The sequence below is a fragment of the Natator depressus genome, chromosome 9 (assembly GCF_965152275.1).
Source record: "Natator depressus isolate rNatDep1 chromosome 9, rNatDep2.hap1, whole genome shotgun sequence".
Lineage (NCBI taxonomy): Eukaryota > Metazoa > Chordata > Testudines > Cheloniidae > Natator > Natator depressus.
Window position 1 is genome coordinate 64,423,276 of NC_134242.1, and position 19,035 is coordinate 64,442,310.

The following is a 19,035-nucleotide window of genomic DNA, read 5'->3' on the forward strand; positions in this document are numbered from 1 at the left end:
ATTATTTTATTATTAATTAATTAATTTAGCAGGCTCCCTTATCGAGGGTGACTTATGAAGGTAACAGTAGTATAGTACAATACTTGTTACATATATTCTGTATGAACACATCTGCAAAATTTGCTATTTATGCTGTGACCAACCCATGAAAAATGTGTGATTTCTCTGTGATTTAAGTAGACCCCTAGTCATTACCATAATCCTGACTAATTGCATTTATATTCAGCGATAAGATCTGTGTCCAGGTGTAACTGTTCTGTCGCATATTGATATGTAACATGGATTCTGCCACCTATTTGGATGGAAGTCAAAGTGCAGAGTGTGGCATTCTCATATGGGGCACACAGCAGCACCTCTTCACCAGGGATGCTGTATAGGTTGGGTGAACTTCAGAATCTGCTGAACCAGCAGTTTTTGGAGGTCATAACTGAGCTGCTCGAGCATTTTGCTAACTCAGCCTTTTCCCACTTCGGTGCATGCTGCCCTTTTGAATGTTCCTGAGAGCACCAAAAGGGGTTGCTGCTCTCAGGCCTTGTCTGCACTGAATTTCTTAAATTATCTCCCTTTCACCAGAGCAGCTCCACTGCTTCCAGCAGTGGTTGTCACACTAGTACTGACCAGCTGCCAGCAATTTTACTAGTGTTGTCTAGAACTTGGGAGCCAGTAAGTACTGTTTTCTAGCAGTGGTCTCCTCAGTGTGATGTCCAAATGTGGTGGCACCAGAGGGGATGATGTACTGGCAAGTAATACAAGGGATTTGTGAGATATTGATGGGTAGTTGGACAGGATGGGCATTTGGGAGCCAAAGTGGTCTGCGTGTGTCTAGCAGCATCAGTAAAAATACACGTTGGCATTCAGTACAACATAGCCCTGTCTCCTTTCGTAGAACAATACAGTGCTATGCAAACAATGCTGCTGACCCTGCAGCCACAGGGGCCACTGGCTCATGCAGGCTCAACCCCACTAGTGATAGGTTGACATGTTAGTGTGGTATTTACTGCTCATGCCATAATCCCGCCTGGGTGGGATATGAGTTGGCAGAGCTCTGTGGGGATCATGACATCTCCCTATTTATCGTGGCCTTAGCTGGGGTACGTCACAGTTTCTTCCCTCCTGTTTAGCAGGAAACCTCCATCTGTTATTCCCTTAGTTTCTTGCATAAACACATACAGACGCTTCCCGACTTATGCAATTGTTCTGTTTCGGAAAGCCTTGTGTAACTTGAATTTTGCGTAAATCGGAAACGTATACCCGAATGTTATGCAAAAAACCCTCTTATTTCTAGCTTATGGAACTTTTTCCATAAGTGCGAATTTGCATAAGTCAGGTCTTGTGTAATCTGGGGAGCCTCTGTAGTAGCTTTGGATATGTTCCGTATTCCACCCACCCTATCCCTTCCTTCCTTTCATAATGGGACTGAACCACACACACAGCTGGCACATTAAAGGAATTTAGGCAGGTGGGTGTAGAAGGTCATATGCTGGCGATTGGGCATTGCAGCTGGGTTGAGGAGGTGGGGAGAAAGCCAGCTGAGTAGCTCCAGATTTGCTTGAGCCAGCCCTGCATCTGACCGCATAAGATGACTTAATGCACTCCCATCAGAACAGTGATTGCTTTAAAGCTGCCTCTGATTCCTCCTGTCCTCCGTTGCTCAGCTCCTGTCATAGCTTGTTTACAAACTACACCATTCTTTATAACAAATACATTCCTGATTTCCCCCGCCCCCCATAAGCCCTCAACAAGTTTGTGGAAGATAATACCACAGAGATCTCTGTGGATGGGTCAGATCGCTCCTCCAGAGGTGGAAGCATCAGGATTGATGGATAAACACTGTGTCAGAAATCTTATCCAATGTAAATCTTCTCTGTGTGTTTTAAAAATACATGTGTGTCTTTCCTACAGAGACACTAAGCACTTTAACAATCACAATCATATTGCAAGAACAAGGATGCAAGAACTGCAGGGACTAGTAGTTTGTGCAGTAAATCTCCTGCGTGACTCTACAGTAGTAATTACTATGTGAAAGTAATAACTGAGCTGTGCTGAGTGCTAGGCCAACTCCCCCAGCTCTCCGCCGATAGCATGTTTCTCACGGGGAGGCTCCTGTTCGTTAAATTAGATATAATGTTGTATTTCAGAAAAGGTCACATTTAACCAATGCTGCTTCTGCTTTATTATCTTGGTACAACAGTGTAACCGCCACTGGCACATGATTCGGTTTCCTATCCAACCCTGCTTCAGCTGCCTGATTCTGTGCATCCTGCCAGTATGAGTATGTTGGCAGCAGGCTCTGTGTTCCTTTATTTATTGCAACATTAAAGATGCATACATTTTATTTTTACTGTGTTCATAATTGCCATAAGAGCAGGAAATCGTATTCCAAAGAAGCACTTACAAAGAGGATGGAGGGGAAGGGTTCATGCTACAGCCGAACATCCCAAATTTTGAGGAAATTTGGACCTGGGTGGGTTCTTTGTGATGCAAGCTGTTTTTCCCTTTTATTCCAGGCTATTTTTATTATTAATATGTGTATTATGGTAGTGCCTAGAGGCTCTAACCAGGATCAGGGAGAATAGGAAAGGGTGGGGTTCAACATGGCTGTGAAAAAGGGAGGAATTGGGCTGCCTTCTGTTTAACTAAATAATCTAGCTCCAATATCTGCCCTGGGATGGGCCCATGGATCTCCTGTAGGGAGATGCAAATTGAAAGCCAAATGTGGCTTTTTCAGGGCTGCTGTCTGCCTGTTAGTGTCTGCTCATGTCTCCCTAAGCTGACTGTAGCACAGAGCTCTCTTAATAATGTCTAATGCTGCCTATATCGTTGTGCTGCCATGTGGGTAGTGCATATGGCAGGGAGGGAGCACTGAGCAATGCCAGAGCCTGATCGTATGGAACCACAGGAATATTGGGGTGGGGAGGGGAGATAAAGGGAAAGTCTGTGCTACTGGGTCCCAGGTGCTACTAAAAGATGGTGGTGTTTTGTTCTGTTTAGTGGAGTTAGGAAGGACAAAGGAGGGGAAAGAGAGACATGGCTGGAGCAAAGAGACTCAAGTCTGTTCAATGTAGCTATAGCCCAGGACTGAATGATGACTCCAGGATGTGCTAATACCTGATTATTAACAGAATCATAGAGTTACAAAGCAGGAATAACTTTCAGGCCATGCTGCCCATCCCCTATCCTGGCCAGTTCACACTTATCCCTATAGTATATTCTGTAGTGCTTTGCCCACCTGTGTTTTGAACAACTCAAGTGATGCAGCTTCCATCGCTTCCCTTGGGAGACTATTCCACAGCCTAATCGACTGTGACACTGAACTTTTCTTTCTGTCTATCTATCTGGTTATTCAATACCTGTTCCTATGAAAATGGGGGACAGTGGGATTTTTAATACAAGTTTAAACTATGTTGTTTTATGTACAGACTTTGTTGGGGGGAGGGGTTTGCTTGCAAACAATATAATTGCAAGCACTGATTTTTGTCCATCTCTCTTGTCCCATCCCAGTTTTAAGCATACCCGTCATTGTTTGCTTTTGTAATAGTAATAAAACTCAGATATGTCCTCATACCGGTGTTTAACAAAAAGATTTAAAATAGGGCTATCAAGCGATTTTAAAAGTTAATCGCGATTAATTGTGTGATTTAAAACAATAATCACAATTAATCGCACTGTTAATAATATACCATTTATTTAAATATTTTTGGATGTTTGCTACATTTTCAAATATATTGATTTCAATTACAACACAGAATACAAAGTGTAAAGTGCTCACTTTATATTTATTTTTGATTACAAGTATTTGCAGTGTAAAAAACCAAAAGAAATAGTATTTTTGAATTCATCTAATACAATTACTTTAGTGCAATCTCTTTATCTTGAAAATTTAACTTACAAATGTAGAAGTATGTACAAAAAAACCTGCATTCAAAAATAAAACAATGTAAAATTTTAGAGCCTACAAATCCACTCAGTCCTACTTCTTGTTCAGCCAATCACTCAGACAAACAAGTTTGTTTACATTTGCAGGAGATAATGCTGCCTGCTTCTTGTTTACAGTGTCACCTGAAAGTGAGAACAGGCATTCTCATGGCACTGTTGTAGCCGGCATCGCAAGGTACTTATGTGCCAGATGGGCTAAAGATTCACATGTCCCTTCATGCTTCAACCACCATTCCAGAAGACATGCATTCATGCTGATGATGGGTTCTGCTCGATAACAATCCAAAGCGGTGTGGATTGACACACGTCCATTTTCATTTTCTGAGTCAGATGCTACCAGCAGAAGGTTGATATTTTTTTGTGGTGGTGGTGGTGGTGGTTTGGGTTCTGTAGTTTCCACATTGGAGTGTTGCTCTCTTAAGACTTCTGAAAGCATGCTCCACACCTCGTGCCTCTCAGATTTTGGAAGGCACTTCAGATTCTTAAACCTTGGGTCAAGTGCTGTAGCTATCTTTTGAAATCTCACATTGATACCTTCTTTGTGTTTTGTCAAATCTGCAGTGAAAGTGTTCTTAAAATGAACAACATGTGCTATGTCATCATTCGAGATTTCTATAACATGAAATATATGGCAGAATGTGGGTAAAACAGAGCAGGGGGACATAATTCTTCCCCAAAGAGTTCAGTCTCAAATTTAATTAACGCTTATTTTTTTAATGAGCGTCGTCGGCTTCGAAGCATGTCCTCTGGAATGGTGGCTGAAGCATGGAGGGGCATATGAATGTTTAGTATATTTGGCACGTAAATACCTTGCAATGCTGGCTACAAAAGTGCCATGCAAATGTCAGTTCTCACTTTCTGGTGACATTGTAAATAAGAAGAGGGCAGCATTATCTCCCTTAAATATAAACAAACTTGTTCGTCTTAACGATTGGCTGAACAAGAAGTAGGACTAAGTGGACTTATAGGCTCTGAAATTTTACATTGTTTTGTTTTTGAGTGCAATCATGTAACAAAAAAACCCCTATATTTGTAAATTGCACTTTTACGACAAAGAGATTGCACTATGGTACTTGTATGAAGTGAATTGAAAAATACTATTTCTTTTGTTTATCATTTTTACAATGCAAATGTTTGTAAGCAAAAATAATATACTCTTTGATTTCAGTTACAACACAGAATACAATATATATGAAAATGTAGAAAAACATCCACAATATTTAATAAATTTCAATTGGTATTCTATTATTTAACAGCGCAATTAAAACTGCGATTAATCATGATTAACTTTTTAAATCCCGATTAATTTTTTTGAGTTAATTGCGTGAGTTAACTGCGATTAATTGACAGCTCTAATATAAAATAAAGCGCCCACTTTTTAAATTCTCCAGCAGGAGATTACCTTGCTGGTATTTACATATCTATGCAATAAATATTTTAACATGTTAATTATACACTAATAAGAAAAATACCTTTTGAACTTTCTGCCAAATTGCCACACGCAGAACTGGATCCATCAGGGAATTAAAAGCAATTAGTTTTGTAACAGAGTGTGGTCACATCGTTTCTTCTCTGCAAATTGTTCTGTGGTCACCAGTCAGCCTTTTTCTGTCAAGTGTTTATATAAAGACTGGCAGGGCTTGGAGACTTCAGCTGCCTAAAAAAAAAATAATGTAGGATATTTAAGGTATTCATTTTTCATCAGATGTATTTCTTGCTCTCTAAGGGACAAATTCAACCTTCACACACGAATATAGCTCTCATTGATGTCAACAGGAATTTTGCCAGGGTAAGGCCAGAGGGCTCTATCATGCAGCTGTACAACATGTGGAACTTCCACTCTGTTTACCTCATATGATGCTGTATAAACTCTTAATAGCTCCCTCTCTGAGGTAGGGCACTATCATTATCCCCATTTTACAGATGAGACATGGAAATGGGAAGGTGAACATTTACAAAAATGTCCATTAATTTTGTGTGCATGTATTTTGGGGGGCTCAGATTGGTTCTCTGAATGCAGCAGCTACTCCACATTTCTGAAAATCAGATGTCCTACGCTGGGCCACTCAGAAATTGAGGTATCCCAAATTAGAGGCTGCTTTCATAAAGTTGGGCCTTACCAGCTTTTTCAAGCAAGTCAGTGTTGGAGCCAGAACTAGAACTCAGCTCTCCCAATTCCATAGCCAGTTCCTAGCTCACTAGACCACACTGTCGCTCCTGTGATGGGTATATTCAAAACTATAGAATCTGGGTGCCATTAAATAAATTGGGAATGCCTCATGCAGGCTCATATTTTGAGTAAGGACTGGGTCCAAAGGGGGTTGCCCATGTAGATCTGAAGGCAGACATTATCCCAATTAAAGCGTCCCATTCTACACTCCCCATATGGTTAAACTCCCAGTGGGCATTGTACCTGAGTAAGGATAAGCAGGCCTGGGCCCAGATCGGTGCAGGATTTACCAGTTAATTGCCTTTGTCCTTAATACAATGAACCTTGCAAACTTGAGGTTCTGGGTAGGTGAATCACATTTATAACTATCTCCCTTTTCTTTTCCTCCTTTCAGACTGAAAACTACTCTTTTGATTCCAACTACGTGAACAGCAGAGCCCATTTAATAAAGAGGTATGTGGGTTTGCTTGAAAATGCTTCGGTTTGCATAGCCAAATCCAGATTGTTTAGCACTCTTTTCTGCCCTATTATATGCCTCTTAATGTTATGTATGCAAAATGTTTCTGGAATAATCATATGATTTTTTAAAACAGTATTTACTTCCTATTAAACCCCATTGCTTGTGGTTTTTAATAAAGGGAAATCTTTTTTGTTATGTTTGCCTCCTCACTGGGAACTAGCAATGACTTAGGCAAAATGCTGTTACCCTGTCAACTTTAAAATTCATAGACTTTATTCCATTTAAAAGCACAGGAATAAAATGATAGATCTGGATGGTGAGAGCTCCCTGCCATGTAAGGAGGGAAAAGAAACTTATTTGGGGCCAGGTAATTGGGTTTTGATATTTGTTCACTGTTTTAGTTGGAATACTAAAGCAGAATATAATTTTGTTGGGATTTTTTCACATTAGTACTAAATCATCAGCCCATTTTCACCCCAGCAGTTACCCCTTGGGTCAATTTGGCCTACTGGGTAAAATTCTGCTCTCAATTGTATCCTAAGTCGTCTTCAATAGGAGAAGAAATGAGCTCAGTAGTTAGCTAACATTTCTGTTACACCACCTTAACCCCATTGACTTCAACTGGGTTGTATCTTAACTAACCAAGAGATGAATTTAGTTTGTGGGGGAAGTCTAAAAACTTTCAGTTCCCCCATTCCACTTCCCAGACGGTTGAAGACCCTGACGCAGCAAAATGGCTTCTAATCAGGAGGCCACAATTCAGTGCAGGAGATCTGTATCCCCTGTAAGTCATAGAGCTCTGCTCTGGGGGGGTTTACTGCACTCCAGTTTGCAGGGTGGGACTAGACAGGCCAGGAGAGGTGGAGGAACAGAACTACTCATCCAACAGCTCTCTCCCCCACTCAGGATTCCCTCCCATCCCTGACTCTGGGTCTGGGAGGCAACTCCTGGACCAAATTCTGCACAGTTTTATCTGCGAAGTTTTATTCATTAAGACAGTGGAGCAGCAAAGGTGTAACAGAGCAGAGCTGGGCCCTGAACTGTTTAAATCTTCTTCCAATAGTAGAAAAAATCCAATTACTTTACTGGCTAAAATCCCATGTATTTACATCTTAAAAATATAACAAGGGGAATTACAAGTGCATTGTCGGAACAGCTTCAGTTCAGCCAATGAAGGGCAGGTATATTTGTTCGCATTGTTCATGATGTTTAACAATGATTATGTGATTGCTGGAGAGAAATGGGCTGCCTGCAACGTATCACTCCTCACAATATAGTCAGATTCATTCTTCTGAAAAACAGATCTATTAATCTTTTCTTTTTTACACCTAACATAAAAGCAAGGAGCATTCCTGACTCCCACAGCAAGGTTTACTCCGAGCCTGTATTGTTCTGGGATTCCTGCAGCTGCTGATACTCAGAAACCTGCCTTTCCTTTAGAAAAGTGGCAGTGGTGGAAACATGTTGTGTGTGTGACTGTTGCATTATGGCCTGTCTCACTGCAGGAAAGACAAATGCATTGTCATGCAGATTGCTTGCACATTCTGAATGGCAACTCTATGTTCAATATCTCCCCCACCCGCCTTTACTTGTCTTGCACTTGAAGTCTAATGAATGTCATAAATGTGAGGCAGACATTTGAGAATTGAAATGTCATCTATTAAACACTGGAATAATTTTAATTTAGCAAAATCTTTGTTTATATGGAAATGTTGTAGTTGCTTTACCTTTGGTATGTGAATCTCCCAAAATCTGTGAGTTTAATTAATCCGTTTTATACCCTTTTTTTATTTGTTTCTCTCTCACACATACACACACACACAAATTAATTCTAGATTTGAAAGACTTTCTTAATTTAAAATTTTCTGATGTTGCCTGGATTCAGTCAGTGGCTTCAACATGGACATCTTTATTTAAAAGGTAGTGTTTGAAGGTTTATCAATTTAAATGTATTTTCACAGCTCCCCCCTTTGTGGTTCTGTAGAGCAGGAAATGGTAGGTGGTCCACTTGGTTTCCGTGGAGACACAAAGGGGCTTTGCAAAGTAATGAAAATGTCTATTTCTTCAGTGCTTTTGAAGCACAGGTCGCTCCCAAGACTAAATGATTTTAGTCAAAACCAGCTAGCTGGAAAGTTTGGGCCAGATCCTTAGTTGGTGTAAAGTGGTCCAGTGAAATCAATGCTTATTTACACCTGCTGAGGATACCTTTTTACCTTTTTTGGTAAAAGTAATGTTGAAAGACATTGTGAAAGAGAGCTCCTGGGTAGTTAGCCCTGATGCTGACATTTGAATTGCCTGCCTAGATAGATTGTAAGCTATTTGGGGCAGGGACTTTCACTTACTCTGTTTGTTTGTACAGTGCCTAAGCGCAGTGGGGCCCTGATCTTGGTTCATTTCTAGGCATTCCTGTACTACAAAGAGAAGCAATTAAATTAAATGGAGAGGGACAATCTCCGCCTCATCTTGGTCAAAGTGCTGTCAGCACTGGAGTAGGAGGAGCAGTGCTTAATTTGTGCCCGGGCTTGCTAGGGCTGAGCCCTGACACCTCTAGGCTTGGCAGTTCATAGCTCCAGCACCTCTGGGCTTGCCATATCAGTTATGAAAGTAAAAAAATTGCTTGAGCCCTGGCACCTCTTTTATTACAAATTAAGCACTGGGGAGGAGAGAGCTTAAATGAGCCCTCTGTTCCTTGTTATACACCTGCTCGTTTAGCTTTTGCTTCTTCTGTTCCTTCTCAGGCATTCTCCTTTACAGACCTTCTTTTCTAGAGTGCCTCTGTCTCTTTTTGGATGGGCAGCCTGTATATTTCACCAACTTCTCCCCAGCAGTAACCAATTGATTTTACAATGCTGCGGTATCAGCTTGTCCTCTTTGCTGCCTTGGGGGCTCTCTGTGAGCCAGCTACATTTCAAAATGGACTATGTCTGATTTTAGCCTGATGTCTTAAAGCTTTACCTTGTACACCAGTTTGCATGGCTGCCAAGAGTTTCTAGGGTTGGTTGCTTCCCATTTTGCATCCATCCTCAAACCAGAGAACTCCCGGTTTCCCGGTACTCAGCTCTTTGGGCTCTGAGCATCTACCGCAAGAACTTCACCCTTAGCTGTTGTTGGGAGCTCTCTATGTTACTGGCTTGCTCTTGCAACACTTTTTGTAATCAGTGCTGTGCTGCTGTCTCTCTCCATAGCACATGGAAGGCACTGAAGCACCATTTATAAGGGGTGCTAGAGGAGTAGACCTGAAAGTGAAATAAAATGGAACTTTTAAGCAGATGCTGTTTCCACCTTGCAATATAACAAGTCTATGGGCACTGTCAAGTGGGAGCAGCTTTAGTTTAGGTAGTTGAGAGCTCACCAGTTCTAGCAGTATCCATCATCGTAAGTACATGGCCATCACTAGTGATTCTGGATGCCCAACTTGAGATACCTTAAAGAGGCCTGATTTTCAAAAAGTGCTGAGCACGTGCCTTTGGAAAATCAGGTCCCTTTGAATTGTCAAAAACAGAGGCACCCAAAATCACAGTCACTCTTGAAAATCTAAGCCACAGGGGAACCTTCTCAAACCAGTAATATCTTTACCTGTAAAACTAAACTTTGTTACATCAGTCACGGTATAAGGTCAAACCAAATGCAGACGATGTCCCGTCCCCCCCCCCAGCCTTGCTCTGTGTAGGATTTCCTGCAGGAGCTCCCTGTCTCTGCCTTTGCCTTTGATTCCCTCAGAGTCGCACCCACCTCTTTGTATACCTTGGTAGCATTAATAACCTGCTCCTGCCACAACGACCAGAATTTACTCTGCAGTTTTATGCTAGGTTCTAACTCTTGCTAATCTGAGATGTCAAGAGCAAAGTCCAGCGTTCATATATGAGACTGTAGATTCTGCCATGCTTAGGCCCTGATCCTGTGAGGATTGGCCCCCAAGCAAAAGTACCCAGTACTGGAGAAAGGTGTTGAGCAGGGCGGCCAGAAGCTTTCACTGTAGTGCCTCTTAAGATAAGCTGTGTGGGGCAGGGACTGTCTTTTTGTTCAGTGTTTGTGCAGTGGCTTGCACAATGGGGTCCTGCCTGTGACTGGGGCTCCTAGGTGCTTCTACAATACAAATAATAACAGTGATGATAATAATTGAAACAAAACAAGCCAGTTTCCTCAAAAGAAGTCTGAGGCCTTTTAAAGTCACATGGACCCTGGAATTATACTCGTCTGCTTCTTCTGGCTCTTGGTTACCTGGTCTCTGCCCAATAAAAGGCTCTCCCTGGCCTGTGTTCTGTAGCCACTCTCTTCCAGGTGTCAGTGAAGTTGGCTCCAGCCTCATAAAGCGCAGGTGGCAGAATGTGCTGAACATCTTCATTTCCTAATGGTGATGGTAGTCAGGGTGTGCTGCTCTGCAGGTACGTTCTCTACATACAGGCCAATGCACCTTACCCAACACCTCGTGCAGTTCTTGCCATGGCCTGTTAAAGGTAATCTCAGAAGTTTGTACTGTGCATTGCTTTGTCTTTAGCTACTGGGCTTGTTACCACCGTAAGAACTGACATATCCGATCAAACCAAGGGTCTATCCTGTTCCAGTACCTTGTCTCTAACGGTGGGCAGAGACAGCTGCTTCAGAAGAAGGTGCAAGAAACTTCATAATGGACAATATATGGAATAGCCTTCTTCACAGGGAATTTTTTTTTCTGAATGCCAGCCTGCAATAGAGGTTGGTTTATGCCCTAAAGCTTATAAGGGGTTATCCTAGCTAATGTAATTTTGAATGTTCTTATTTATATAAATGTCTAATCCTTTTTAGAATCCTGTGAAGCTCTTGACCTCAATAATATATTGTTGCATTGAGTTCCACAGTGTATAAAAAGAATAACTCTGCAGACCAATGTAAGCTGGATTTTCTGTTTTGCAGGATGAATGGATGTGGTGAGACAGTGCTACTCCTGTAGGGCTCCTTTTTCAGCAATACATTAGTCCTTGTCCTGACTGCCATTTTCTTTGTACCTTCTGTACTCAGCAGCACAGCCAGGAAGTTCTACCAGGCTGTACCTGGCACATTCAGCAATAGTTTGTCCATATTCACAGGAGACCTTCATTTCTTTTCTGTTAGAATGGTTCAGAGCTGTATGTGACGTGCCAAGTTGAATAGGTTGAACTGCTATTGTACTTTGTCTCTTCCTATTCTTCTCAGGTATAAGGTGATCCTCTGTTCCTGATCTTGCCTCCAGTCTGCTTCAGCTGTGCGCCACTTCAACTTTTCATCTCTTTGGCTTATTCCACAATGAGCAGCAGCACTTTGCTTGTGTGATAAATGAGCAAGATCTTTCTGTAATTCTCACAAACCTGTAGGCGGTTCCTGTTTCAGGCTTGCAGCTAGTTCTAGTTGCCTACTGGAACGTGCATAAAGATCAGTGAATAGAATTGTTAGTGTGTCATACTGGGAACACTCTTTTGTGGTTCTGTATTGTGACTACCTATGAAAGAGATTTTTTTCCCCCCTAGATAATACAGCCAGTATAAGTCTTGCTTCAGGGTTATGACATCATCCTGGCTAAGAGAGACTTTATCTGATCAGACTTGACATGACAGTAAATCATTGTTCTTTCTTAAACCCAGCAGTTCAACTTTCAAGGACTTAGAGGGGAATAGTCTCAAGGATAGTGGGCATGAGGAGAGTGACCAGACTGACAGTGAACATGATGTCCAGCGGGGCCTGTACTGTGACACTGCCGTCAACGATGTGCTGAACACCAGTGTTACTTCCATGGGGTCTCAGGTGCCTGAACAAGGTAGGTTGTGTCAGTGCAAAATATTGTATGTTAAGAGAGATCTCTATGGAGCTTTCTGACTGTAGTAACGTTAGATAGCTGGACGCTGATGGCTAGAATATATTTTTGCATGGGTGTGTGATAAGGATGCTTAGCACTTACTGCATATAGTGCTTTTCATCTTCCAAGTGCTGTATTGATATAAATTAATCTTCACTACCCCCCCATCAAGTAAGTAAACAATGGGGATTATCCTGTATTTCACAGATGGGGAAACTGAGACCGCCCCTGAGTTTTTATGTGAAAACTATTCAAGTGGCAGAGTTAGAATTAGAGCAAGAGTTACTTGTTTCTGGTCAGATGCTTGCTGCACTAGACCTCACTTTCTTAATCGAAGATCACATGCCCTATTTTTGACACGGTGTAGCAGGATTTCAGGAGATTGTGAGCAGACATCATCCACGCAACATTTTGAAAAGGTCAGCTGAGCATATATACACATTATTCACACATTCCACAGGAGATTAGCTCAGTCAGGTGGGCGAGGTATTTGTGTCTTTCCCGCCCCATTAAACTGCAGTTTCACCTATTACACATATCCATATGCAGAGTTGGAAAATCAAGCTATGATCTAAACCCAAATGAGTGTTAGCTGGAGGAAAATAGTCAGAAGAGTTCAGCTGAGCCCATTCCTTCATATGTACTTGGGCATGAATGTCGCTTTTAATGTCTTACTGATGCAGACATCCTCTGCAAACATCCTGTCATTTTCAATTAAGATGTATGAATGCAGTTTGGTGCTCAAGCTCAGGGATGCCTTAGGGATGTTTGGATATCTCTTGAGAGAGGCTGTAGCTGAGGCTCAACTGGGAGCCCCACTGCTAAAAGACTTAAGGTTGTGAAAACAAAGTGCTGTGATTTGAACTGGGCTTCAGCTGTTGAATTCCATTCATGGTAAACATCATTAAAAGCCTTTGTTTTGATTTAATAAAATTAGAGTTCTCACCATCCGTGTCATTAAAATATTTCCTCTAAAAGATGATCACTACATTAATTCCTGAGGGATGCTGTTAAATGGCCACAGTTAACCCTGGAAAACTGTGCAAGTTGGAGTACATAGAGGTCACCTACCAATTCTATACTGTCAGCCACATTAACTGGAGAGCGGTGACATCTACAATGATAATGTATTTTCCAGACAACCATACTGTGGCTAAAGATGGAAAAAATTAAACATTTATATAACTATACAGTGGCAATTTAATTCTCCAAGGACTAGCACTGTGTCAGAGAATGCCGGCTGATAGGTATCATTTATTATTCTTCTATTACAAAGAAATGTTTTTTCATTTCAATCAGGAAAAGGTTTCCTAAGATGCTCCTTGCAGTAAGAGATGGCTCTGGGAGCGAAAATGCTCATAATTGATTCCTGTCCTGTTGGAATGGTCTGAACAACATCTGTTAATTTTTTTTGTCACATTTTTTTAGCAAAAAACAATCTTGGTGGAGTGCCAGATAGGATTTGACAGAGATTACATTTCTGACAAGGTTGTGCACTGCCTGCAGTGTGCATGAGATAACAATGAGAATGAATTGAGAAGAATGGGCTGGAGTCAGACCTGGTCAGTAAAGTGACACTGGTGATAAATTTGGTTCAATATATTGGAACCAAATCTCCATCCAGTATGAACTGTTGGTGAAGAAAATTAGGTGGGAGAGATACAAAAGCACATATTGGAGTCAGGTGCCCAACTCCCATTGACCTTTAATGGGAATTGGGTACTTATCACAGACTGTGCCTTTGCAGATCTCCTTCTTGGCTATTTCTTTGAGGGAAACTCAGTTTATTGTAACTTCCGGCTCTTGTTCATTAATATTTGTCACATATGGGAGTATCCTCATATTTAGGCCATGCCAGGATTGTTCGCCGTGCCCTGATTTGCAGAGCACTTAAACACATCTTAACTTTAAGCACATTAATAGTCCCATTGATTTCAGTGGGGCTACTCACATAGTTGGAGCTAAGCGGGGCCTAAGGGCTTGTCTACACTTAAAAAGCACAGCTGCACTGCTTCAGTCTAGACACTACCTATGCTAATGGAGGGATTCTCCCTTTGGTGTAGATAATCCACCTCCCCAAGAGGTGGTAGAATTCTTCCACTGAGCTTGTGCTGTTTACACAGGGACCTAGGCCAGCTTAACTATGCTATTCAGGGGTGTGGATTTTTCACATCCCTGAAAGATACAGTTATTCCAACCTAATTTTCTTGTGTGGACCAGGCCTAAGTGCTTTACTGGGTTGAGGTCTGCCCTCCCAAAACTTGTGGCTTGGTATTGCCATCTAGCTGGGTTTGACTAAACACTCTCATGTGAGCAGGGGTTTTTAAATGGGAGGGAGGAAGCCCTCCTCTGTGGACCCTGTGATGGGGAGCGGAAGACCTAGCTACGTGCTCTGAGCCATATGCATTTACATGGTTATAGCCTGCGTCAAAATTTTGATCTGGATACTACATGACTGAAGTATCCCTACACAGCCTGCTCCTTCTAAAACTGCTTATTCTGGTATCTGGGATGCTGCTTCTCTACATCCTTTTCTGCTGATGGCATTTCACATATACTTAGAGAACTAACACGCTGAGGGAGGGCAGTATTTAGATCTGGTGTGAGATAGGTACAGTTCCATTGGAGTCACCACTTACATCAGGTCTGACTTTGGTCCTGAATCCTTACTAACACTGGTGTAGTGGCTATTTTTAGAAGCGGGAGTACTCTAGACCAAGCATAGGACATTATTAGTAGTATTTATGTTGATATTATGCTAGCATTCCTGGGCTTGTTGTGGGGCCACGGGCTGCTTCCACCATCAGCTGCGTGTTTCAGAACATGGTTGGGCAAGTATTGTGGCTGTTCTAACTTTCTCCTGACGCCTGTCTCCTCTGGCATTCACAGCTTCCAAAAACTAGGCACCTGTGTGCGTGTGTTGCTGCTTCCAATTATAAAAAGGTGGGTACATGCTGTATAGTAACACATATCTGAGGCCCCATCTACTCTGCAGCTAAATGGACCTAAGTTCTGTTGCAAGGCCCCTGGATTCTGTGACATTTTGATGCAGCATGCTGGAAATGTGTTTGCGGTGGCTCTGTTTGGGGCTCTGAATCAACTATGAAAACGAATAACAGAACCAGTCAGTGCTCCTTGTGTTGTTGATTTTGAAATTCTCTTCCATTTATTCTGTGTTCTCTCCTTGGTATCAGTTTTCAGTGTGCCACAGAGTGACAACACGACTGCTTCAGGGGAGATCATAAGGGGAAAATTGGAGGCTTTGGCAGTTGGGCAGGGAACAATTGGGCTTTTGGCTCCTGCTGAGACGTGGTCCATCTGGGAAGGTGCCACTCAACATGAGTGTGGGTGGCAGAATCTGGCTCTCTGTTATGTGCCTAAAGACACAATTTTGGTGCAGTTTTCAGAGTTCTCTATGTTTCCAATAATAATACAGAAAGATCAAAAATCTGAATCGGATACACTGGTTTTAGAATACTGTGACTCCCTTCACTACAGTGGAGTAACTTGTGATTTCCGTGTGGTTAAATGAAATCAGAACCAGGCCCCAAGTATCTGGAATATAAACCTAGTCATCAATTTAGTGGGAACTCTCCTGAACCAGTAAACAATTTAGGATTGGTGATCTAGGCAAGAAGCTAAATTTTACATAAGTGTTCTAGAGCTATAAGCAGTCTGCCTTACTATTTCCGTTTCTGGCAGCTGCACAAACAATACCTCTTCATCGGGCAAGGAAGTGGCCTAGCTAAACATGGATGGAGAAACCAAATACTAGGTAATCAAGGAATCCCTTCTCCTGGTCAAAAGGGCTTTGGAACATGTCCTGCCCTAGGGCAGGCTGGGGTGGACATAAAGGCAGACTGACCGATCAGAAGTCTGTTTTACCCAGAGAAATGAATGGAATCTTGCCTGGAAAGTCATCAGCGTGGTTGTAGAATAGCAGCAACAAGAGTTCAGGGACAAAATTATTAATTTTTGTAGCAGATACTAAAAAAGAAGGTAAGGGTGAGGAAAGTTGTCAGAAGCTCACTCATTCATCAGGGGCTGTGCCTTGTCCTGATACTTAGGCTGCAGAAAATGATCAAGAAAATCAAGGTAATTAGACTACAGTAATAATAGTCGTTCTCACAGAGTTCATGAGACATCCAAAGGGTTCAGGAGTCTTCCTTATCCACTCTGGGTAACTCTTGATCTGCTGATATGAGATCCTGGTTGGCATAAGCCCCTATGGCCTATGAAACATCTTGATATCAAGGGTGCTTCTGAAAATTAGGAGCTTCTACCAAGATACCGGTTGCTATCCTGTAGGCCTAATGAACTTTAACCTTTAAAATACTCTACTGGGTATAGGATTGTTTCTTTTTCTGGGGTTTTGATGAGAGATGGGGATTAGTGGGGTCTTGTTGAAGCACACCTTGATCCTTGAGATTTTAGATTTCCTGCAGGAAGGTGTAGCAAAATTTGATCCAAGCTTCTACCTATAGTGTTATCGGAGAGGCAAACTCTTGAACTCTCTCACTCAGCATTCTTAAGCCTGCGCAAAAGCTTACAGCCTGATCATTAAAGTCACTAGCAAAACTCTCATTGAATTCAGTGGGGACAGAATTAAGACCTTTGTTAATAAATTCTGTCCTTACCAAGCAGTTCTGTGCTGGCACAACGTGTCCATAACCTGAAAAGCTGTCTTGGCAGCTGTAGATGAAACCCTCTACCACGGAACACCTGTTGGCACTCTTAGCAGTTGGAAGGCATGGGCTGGTTGGCCGTTCTGGGTGGGGAAGGACTTTGTATCCCCGTGCTGGTAGGTAGCTGACCTCCATGCTGGCTGTGAATATGTTAGCATGATTAGGTGTATTGGGTAAGGACACAGGATCCACACTAAAGGGTCCATTGGCTGGGAACCTGCTGCTGAGGGACAAAGACCTTCTACTCCAGCTCACAAGTAGGAGTAGTGACTGCGGTGGGCTAAGGATCCAGTTGGCTGCCTATAACTTGGGGGAAAATTTCATCACTCTCTTCCAGTCCCTGTGCAAAATAGCTTCATAAAGCCCAGTTGCTCTAGCTTTAGATAGAATGCAGGAGTGCCATCACATAGGCCAAATACAATTCTGGGAGGCATGGGGTGTGCAAAGTGCAGCCCTCTGTGTCTATGGGGGAAGCTGCACTCAGGAGGGATTAATCCCTGGATAACATGCATGCAGTGCAGTGACACCACTGTGTCCCCCTCCCTCCTTGGGAGTTTTGTGTGTGTGGAGAAAGGGGGGTGGGAGGTCACCTTTTAGTTCTGGAGGGGCTCTGTAGGAAGGTTGCTGCTGAGAGGTGCTGAATCAGAACATTTGCTAGTTATCCTGGCCCTGCCCTGCTTTGTACTCTTAATCCTCATCTGATGCAAGGGAATCAGGTCCATGATATTATTAAACCCCTCCTGGTTTTTTTGTTTTGTTCGTTTGTTAAAATGAAATGTGTTACCTGAAGTACCTGACAGTGTCCCTTTAATTGTGTGGCTTTGGGCCCTGAAGTTGAGAGGTGCTGAGCATGCACTACTCTGCTAGAAGGCAGTGCCTTTCCCCATTTCCTTTCTTTGGAAATCATGTAGGTGCCCCACAGAGAAGCATCACCTCTAAAATGGCAGATCCTAGTGTCAAGGGTAGCAACATGTGGTCAGAAATATTATCCTGAGCTCTGCTGCTTGGCATATTTTAGAAGTCGGAAGCATGCCCAGTCCCTCTTTACCTCATGATCTTAATTATTGATTATAAATTCATCAGTTGAAAAGACTGCTTTAATTGCTGTAATATGCACCCAATTTGGAGTTCATTACCACACTGAATTGTTTTCCTTTTCCTCCTAATTGATACCAAATGGAACATACAGGAACACATACACTAACGTTTCTTTGCCTTTCACGACTGACTTTACCTACTGCAGTTTAATCATTTGTTTATTTCTGGAGATGCAGGGCTTTACAATGAGTTTACTCATCATATTTATTTATCAGTTCTTTCATCAATTGAACTTGCACGTAGCAGATTTGTTTGGGAAAACAAGGTTTTAAAGAAACTGATTCCTTTTACACCTAACTGCTGTTGCACCTTTGGTATAACAATGTGCTGTAGAATGCAAGCCATACATATACTGGACCTAATTCACCATTGCATCACTCCAGTTTTATTCCAGGGTACTGGTGTAAACCTCTAACGAAGGTGCACATCAGCAATATTGATGTGTCAACTCAGTATGTGAAGCACTGGTGGAAATTACAATTTCCACTGGTGGTGTAAACTTCTAATAGAGTTTGTGTGGATATTGTGATTTCCACCAATGCTTCATATACTGAGTTTGAAATATCAGGGTAGCTACTGGTGCAAAAAGCCCAGTCGAGAAAAGGCCTCAATCAAACAATGGCAGGTTAGAATGCTAGTGGCAGAATGGTTTTTTTTTTTTTTTTTTTTTTATTTTGAAACTTCTTAACTTGCATTCCTCCCAGCCTCTCAGCAAAGCGGGAAATTCTTGGTGTGGAATATCTTCTGACATTGCAAGGCAGTGTGGTGCTCTGTTCCATAAATGGTAGCATGGACCAGATGTTCATAGAGTAATTGAAAATTCCATTTTATCAGAATAGCATTTGCTGTCAAAAAGTTTTATCTTTACTTCAACAAA

General features: G+C 42.1%; 1 protein-coding gene across 4 annotated transcripts in view; it reads left to right on the forward strand.

Annotated features, from left to right (window-relative positions):
• Positions 1-19,035, forward strand: part of PCDH19 (protocadherin 19) — a 106,821-nt gene that overhangs the window by 53,584 nt on the left and 34,202 nt on the right. The window contains exons 3-5 of one of the 4 annotated variants that reach the window (XM_074964432.1): positions 6,501-6,559; positions 12,164-12,336; positions 15,265-15,318. In XM_074964432.1, coding sequence (XP_074820533.1) covers positions 6,501-6,559; positions 12,164-12,336; positions 15,265-15,278 — 246 coding nt within the window. In that variant the 3' untranslated portion in view covers positions 15,279-15,318. The remainder of the gene's footprint in view (positions 1-6,500; positions 6,560-12,163; positions 12,337-15,264; positions 15,319-19,035) is intronic. The other 3 variants (XM_074964429.1, XM_074964430.1, XM_074964433.1) reach the window with 3 other exon arrangements.